We start from the raw sequence: 7,663 nt of genomic DNA on the forward strand, positions 1-7,663 counted from the left end.
TAATATTTTTTTATGACTTAAATAATAAAAATTCATACTTTTAATCACTCAAATTATAAAACTATACTTTTTTTTATATCACCAGAAGTATGTTTCAATTAATTGAATGATCATATTAGCTAAATTAATGTCTTATAGCTAAAACAAAAAAAAATATAAATAGCATTGTAACATTGCTTGAAGAAGCCATCTGCATTTGTCTCTATTTGGTTCAACTTAGTACTTTTTTTTTTTTTTTTTTTTTTTTTTTTTGCTTTTGCTTTAGCTCAAGTTGTGGATAAGCAAAAAGGGCATATGTGGAACACAAATATCATCTCCTCAAAATATTTTTTTTAATGCTCATTTTTCTGACATGGGCTGATCTTGTTACTCCAACTATAAGTTCAGGGGAGGTATCTGATATTTTGCAAAATTCTGGTGAGGTGAGTGAGACTGTCAGAAACCTCAGGGGAGGTTTCTGAAATTATCCCTTATAGTTATCCAGCAACAGCTCCAAAGTCACAGGTGATTTTTTTTTTTCAAGCGTAAGTGAAAAGTTTTGAATATGGATTTCTCACCTACACTACTTGTGCCATCCAATCCATCGCTTCTACTCTCACAGGTGTGGTTTCAAACTTGTGGTGAGTGCATCTATTGTCATTGATGTCTAACTAAAGATACCAAGTCAAGTAGTGATTGAATTCCTGATCTTTACCCAATCCAGACACTTATTTCTAATGTGACTCAGAAACGAAAAAAACCCAAACATATGATGCATGTGCTGCAAGTATGAGAAACGTGTCGAAGTCTTGCTAGTACCAAGAAACTACGTTCACACATTCTATATAATGGACCACCAGGAATTTAACAAGACAAGCATCAAGCAACAATGGGAGACCGCGTCCAGTTTGAACCATGGAGTCACTTGGATGGCAAAATTGTTTTTGTCACAGGTGCATCTTCTGGGCTTGGCAAAGAATTTTGCCTAGACCTCGCCAAGGCCGGTTGCAAGGTAGTGGCGGCTGCCCGTAGACTTGAGCGGCTTAAGTCTCTCTGTGACGAAATCAACCAGCTATTTCCCTCTCCAAGCAGGTCATCTCCGGTTGAGTTGGATCCTAATTCTACTCGAGCTGTGGCGGTTGAACTTGATGTCACAGCTGATGCCTCCACCATTGAAACTTCGGTACAAAGGGCTTGGAATGCATTTGGACATATTGATGCTTTGGTTAACAATGCTGGTGTAAGAGGTATGCAAGTTATGTTATATACTATTTGAATTATGGCCATGCCATGCACGACAGTCACTAGGTAAAGGTGATGCCATCTATAATGCAACAGAAAATTCCAAAATCACTAAAAAAGGACACACGAATATTAAGTCAAATTTATCCAAGTTATCATAGTTATTAAACCCGACCCAATCCAATAGTTGAATTGGTTAAATTGGTGGACTTGTAATGGAACCGAACCGGTTTAGCAATTGGATCGAAATTGTAGATGATTACCGTTTGAATTGAACGGTCGAATCGGTGACTTGCTAAACTCGGCGGTTTTTGATGAATTCAACGGATTTTGGAATTTTTTTAAAAAATTACCTTTTAACCCAATTTTTTAGTTTGACCGGTCATACCACTATGGGCATTGTCATCTTCTCGACAATTAGATGAGAAAGATTGAAAAAGGATTTGGAAATTAGAGTTTCTTTCTTTCTTTGACACTTACATTTATCATTTATATTTGTGTATAATATTAATATTATTCATGAACTAAGAAACACATATAGGCATGGCTTGTGTGTATGAACTATGAAATCTGAATAGGTTATGAGTTGTTAACATTTAAAAATTTTTAAACTTATATTATAATTTATATATTTATTTAATTATAATATGTATTTTTTATTATATAGTGTGACTCAAAGGTTCAACCAGTGACCCACCGGTCAAGTCACTAACCTGCCAACCCAGTCCTCCTGCTGGATTGATGTATGGGTTGGTTTTAATAACTATGCTAGTTATCAACTTTTTTTAAAAAAAAAAAAAATTTTCTAGCAGGAAAGGGGTGAAATTTAATAAACAGAGAGGAAAAAGTGGTTTAGAATCTAAGACCTTTATTCTTTCAAGAGTTCTACTTTTTAAATTTTTTCAGTCTAGAAAGAGGTCCATTCCATTTGCTGTAACTGATGCATTGGAAAGAGATCCATTCAATTTGGAACATCTAATGCATGTATCTGCTGTTATTAGTGTAGATTTTTAAATCAATCAAATGACTGCATTTTTATTTATTAGAAAAAAACAAAAAACTAGTTTAACAGAATTGCAGAACACATCTTCTTCTACCTAAGTTGAATAAGAAACAGACAGGTTTTAATTAAGTAGCTGGCTCTCTAAATCCTCATATAGACTGGTAATCTTTCTAATTTTGATGCTTCCTTGTCTATAACAGGTTCCATAAGTTCATCTCTGGATCTTACTGAAAATGAATGGAATTCTACTGTGAGAACAAACCTGACTGGAGCTTGGCTAGTGTCCAAGTATGTTGGTAGGCATATGCGTGAGGCATGCAGATGTGGCTGTATTGTTAATGTTTCATCAGTTTCTGGGCTGAACCGAGCGCAATTGCGCGGTGCTGTTGCCTATAGTTCTTCAAAAGCCGGCATGGACTCCATGACAAGGGTATGATTAATATGATTTAATTAATTGCATCAATGAGTTAAGCATGAAAAACTGATTTTGTTGCCAAAAACTTTTGTCTTATTAAGACGTGCAGATTGAAGAGGTTTTGCTTTATGTATAATTGTAGTTGTTCTATACTATCATCATCTTTGCAATATGTTCCAATAGGTTCTTTAATTTTTTTTTAAATGTTTGATAAAGATAAAAAAGATGTGTACATGCTTATTTTTGGGTATATAGGGCATCAATTCACTCTTGTTTTCTAATCATAATCTAGTCGTTCTTTTTTTTTTTTTTGTTTTAATAGTTTACGACTTAGGTACTATATGACACTTATATCATTATCAGTACATGTGATTGTATTATTGTCACTGAGTAGAGGTAAGATTTCAAGAACTACAAGTATTTTCAAGTTGATGCTAACTCTTAAATTTGTGTTGAACACGTATCATTTTGCATTTGTAGCTAACAACCACTTTTTTGTTCAGCTCCAATATGGCTTTCGGATGTCTGCACCCCCAATATAGTTGGGGTTTGCAGCTTTAAGTCTATCATTTCACTTTGTCATAATTCGAACTCTTTCGACTAAAAGAATGCGCAACTGATCTTCTGTCCTACTTTTTATATCACTCTCTGTCATATTTTTTATTCTATTGTTATTTCTCCTTTATAAACATTATGTTTTAATTCTTTTTTATTTCCTTAAATTCAGTAACTATTAACTAGGTAATACACAAAATTAAACAAACTCAAAAAATCAAATGAATAAAAAATGAGATTTTTTATGAATTTTCTACTGTATTTTTTTAATTTTCTATTATATATCACTCTTTTGAAATTTTTGTATTTATTTTTTACTCAATTAATAGTTATTAGAACTTAAGGAAACAAAAAAAAAAACTAAAATATGATTTTTTATAAAAGAGAAATATTAATATAATAAAAAGTGAAACAGAGAGTAGTGTAGAATATAGGACAGAAGATCCGTTGCCAAAAGAATGGCTTTCTTTATTTAAAAGTTTTTATTTTTCTTTCAGGGCCAGTTTGTTTTAGTTATTATTGGAATCCCCTATCTGTTGATGGAATTCCCCTTGGTATTTTTAATCATGTGAAAATACATAAATACACTTCCAACCGTCCTAAATACTCCTATAATTTGATTGGAACGAAATATAGGGGTATATCTATCTTTCATATGATTAAAAGATTGTAAGGATTTACCACTAATAAATTTGAGGTTATATACCAATATCATGTCCATTTTCTATCTCTTCATTCTTCAAGTCGCCATTTTTTTCCCCGCTTCATATCACTTATATATTTAATGGTGATACAACGAAATTACAGATAATGGCCTTGGAATTGGGAGAGTACAAAATCAGGGTGAACTCAATAAGCCCGGGACTTTTCAGTTCTGAATTGACCGAAGGGCTTGTAAAAAAGCCCTGGATTAATAATGTGGCAGAGAGAACAGTTCCATTAAGAACCTTTGGCACATCAGACCCAGCTTTGACATCACTTGTTCGGTTCTTAATTCATGACTCCTCAAGCTATGTATCGGGCAATCATTTCATTGTGGATGCTGGATATTCTCTCCCAGGAGTTCCCATTTTCTCTTCACTTTGAATTTTAATGTATGGACTCTAGTTTGATGCTATTTAAAAGATTTTCCATGAAGAAATGATTATGAAAATCAATAATCACGTCATTCTTGCTGCTAGTTGTTTTTGCTGGTGATCTATGGTGCAGGTTACAGAAATAGCATCATATTCTACTCTAGCTTCTAACTGTGTAGATCATAATACAAAAAGTACACAAATTGTTTAAAATACATATAGATATACATATGTTACTATATAATAAAATCGTGTATCTCTTTTTTCCTAATATATTCTCACTTATAATTGAGGTTCCTTTTTTTTTCTTTTTTATTTCTCTAGTTTCCTAAAACACCATTGATGCCAGAGTCCTGCTAAATAAAAGATGTCTTTCTCCAAGTAAGTCCTTTGTATTTATTTTTATTTTTTTGTAAGGCCTAAGATAATGTCTAGCTATCTATTCTAAACTTATTGGTAAAGTTCTAAGTGATTTGAATAACCTACTCCTTAGAAATTTCAAAACCACAGAAAGGACATCAAATTTGCATTATATCAAGAAACAACCTGAAATTTCACACTTTTACAACAGAAAACAAACAGCAAAATATGAAGACTATATCTAGTTATTTTCAAGTTCATTCCAAAATTTGATTTCCTATCATCATATGTATGATTTCCTATGATTATATGATTATTCTGGTTAAGCATTTGGGCAGGACAAAATATAATACCCTAATAAAAAAAATACTACTACACAAAGAAGAATTGGTTTAATTGGATTTGAGTAAACTTGTTAATTGATTATTATCAGTTTGTTTGAATTTGAGTTATCAAAAAATTAGAGACACGTGACAGCTGTACAAAGAAAAGACAGACGGGATAGAGACTAATTTAGGGACAGAAGATTCGAAGCCCTTTCTTGTTTTCTTCTTTGCTTTTGTGCTTGTTATCTTTCTCCTATTTAAGCACAGTTCTAACAAGAATTGTCCGCTGCCATACACTCACTATTTGCAGCCATCAAGATGTCTTATTTATTCCCATGCCAAATTCTTACGTGACAATTATCCCAAGGAACAAATTCTACCTCCTATTGAGAAAGCATGAAACAAAATTACAACAACCCTTCCCCTTAATTAGAGATTTTATATGTCCTGCGGGTGGTCAATCATAACCATTTAATTGGTTTTAAATCAATTTACTTATGTAATTTCTTATTAATTTAGGGTTTGTTTGTTAGGACTGAAAACATTTTCTGGAAAATGTTTCCTAATTTTCAAGTGTTTGGTTTAATTATAACATAGGAAAATATTATCTTTTGGAAAAGATTTTACGCTCGATGGCATAAAATAACTTCCGCAAAAAAGAGACTGAAGTTATTTTCCCTATCTTAAAGAAATGGAAACAGCGACGTCAAGTGATCACGTCGCCACGCTTCCTCCTCCTCCTCCTGCGCATGCACCTTCTTCGTTGTCCTCTATTTGTCTCTGGCACACACAGATATATGCTAAGGCAAAAAATTTTGACAAACTCAAATCTCTGGAGATTAACTAATCTAGATCCAAAGGACTGTTCAAGTTGTCTATATTTGGGTGAAGGCTGGTGATGATAATCAGTATGTCTATGCGTGATTTTGGTTTCTTCAACATATGTAAATGTGGGAAAATAGATGACGATGATGATAGAAGAAAAGCTGACAAGGATGCTAAAAGAGGAATAAGTTAATCACAGTAACATGGGCTCAATCATTACGACGGGCTTGGGTGTTTTTGTAAATAAGTATCCAAACACTAGAAAATAATAGAGAAAAGAAACTATTTTCCTATCAAAGATTTTAAGTGGAAGACTTTTTCCGAAGAAAATATTTTACTCCCTGCCAAACGGACCCTTAGTCACAAACGACTTCTCTTCGATATATATATATATATATATACACACACACACACTAGGGAGGGACAACCCGCGCGATGCGCGGGAATTTGGTGCTTGTGATTCAAGATAATTAATAATTATTGTTTAATATTTTGTAGTATAAGAACTGAAGTATGATGATTTTATCATGTGATTTTAATAGAAAAATCATAAGAAGTTACATAGTGAGTCAATAAAAATAATGTGCAATGAGACATCCTTATCGTTATACTATATAAGAATCCGTTGTGATCAAAGGTTATATTTGAATTTCAACTGCAAAGATAAGGATAGTTTGAAAATGTAAAAATGTTTGAAGTGCAATTGAAAAGTATCCAAAGGTCTCTTCTAAAACTTATCCAAGATGATAAAACATTTTAAAGTATCAATTGGACCCTTCATCTCTCGAATCTATATATGTTCGTGAAAGATCCCTCAAGCAATGCTTCTGATTTATCCCTCGACTTAAGCTCAACCTGAATTATCAAGTCAAGTTTATCCATCAATCACTTTGCATCCAATCTAATCTAAAATAATTTTATTTTTGACTAACTATTTATATAATCTGGTGGGCATAATACGACTTAATCATATGTTTCTTACAAAGATAATAATGCCAAAAAATGATAGATAGATAAGAAATTTAAGTGGCCTTTTTCAAAATTTTGTAGAAACTATTCAAATTTGGTGTTTTTTGCTAGGGACATTTCTTTATAATCTCGTAAATAAGTTCAAATCTGCATAATTGTTAAAGATCTGAATTGAAACTATCTTGATTATAAAAAATTGGTGCAAATAATATTTTCTAAATTTGAAATTGTAGAAAATGGTAACTAAAATCAGAAGAAATTCCTCATATGAATTCGAATTGCAAACTATAGGTAGAAACTGCTTAATGATATTTTTCAATGTTTACTTGTATAAGTATCCAATATAACATCTCTACTTAATTGACTCGTTTGAACTATGGATAATAGTTGCTTCAATCAAATCAAGAAACATTATTTATCATTGTACAACATACAATTATGAGTAAATGAATTAATACACAATCAAAATGGTGCTGTAGTTAAAGCATTTAAACTCATCAAGATTCACTACAAATTCTTTTAGGTAGCATAAAAAAGCAAATTTTTTGTATTTGAAAATATATAAACAGTATAATACAAGAACGAGATCATAACATGGAAAGCAAATAGAGTGCAAATGACGTCTTAGTACTATGTAGCATGATTAATTTTTTTTTTTAGTTTCAATGAAGTACAAAATTCTAAGTTAATAAATTTTACAATCATAAAATTTCCAATTAAAATAAACACAAGTTGGATTCCAAATCATATTACATGAAAAAATAACTACTTGAACCATAACTGCTAGAATGTAGTCAACAGATCCCTGGAGTCAAGAACAATAGGAGAAAGTTCATGAGAAATAAGGTTATTTGACTTAAATAAAGAGATAATACCTTGGCCGAGGAGGAGAAGATGATAAAATTGCTTTCTG

The 7,663-nt window shown here is 32.0% G+C and overlaps 1 protein-coding gene across 1 annotated transcript; it reads left to right on the top strand.

The window, feature by feature from the left end:
- Positions 1–868: 868 nt before the first annotated feature.
- Positions 869–4,562, top strand: LOC140008013 (uncharacterized). The gene is made up of 3 exons (XM_072051664.1): positions 869–1,226; positions 2,425–2,654; positions 4,002–4,562. The coding sequence occupies exons 1-3, from the start codon at positions 869–871 to the stop codon at positions 4,278–4,280; spliced, it is 867 nt and encodes a 288-aa protein (XP_071907765.1). The 3' UTR covers positions 4,281–4,562.
- Positions 4,563–7,663: the final 3,101 nt, after the last annotated feature.

The sequence above is a fragment of the Coffea arabica genome, chromosome 6c (assembly GCF_036785885.1).
Source record: "Coffea arabica cultivar ET-39 chromosome 6c, Coffea Arabica ET-39 HiFi, whole genome shotgun sequence".
Classification (NCBI taxonomy): Eukaryota; Viridiplantae; Streptophyta; class Magnoliopsida; order Gentianales; family Rubiaceae; genus Coffea; species Coffea arabica.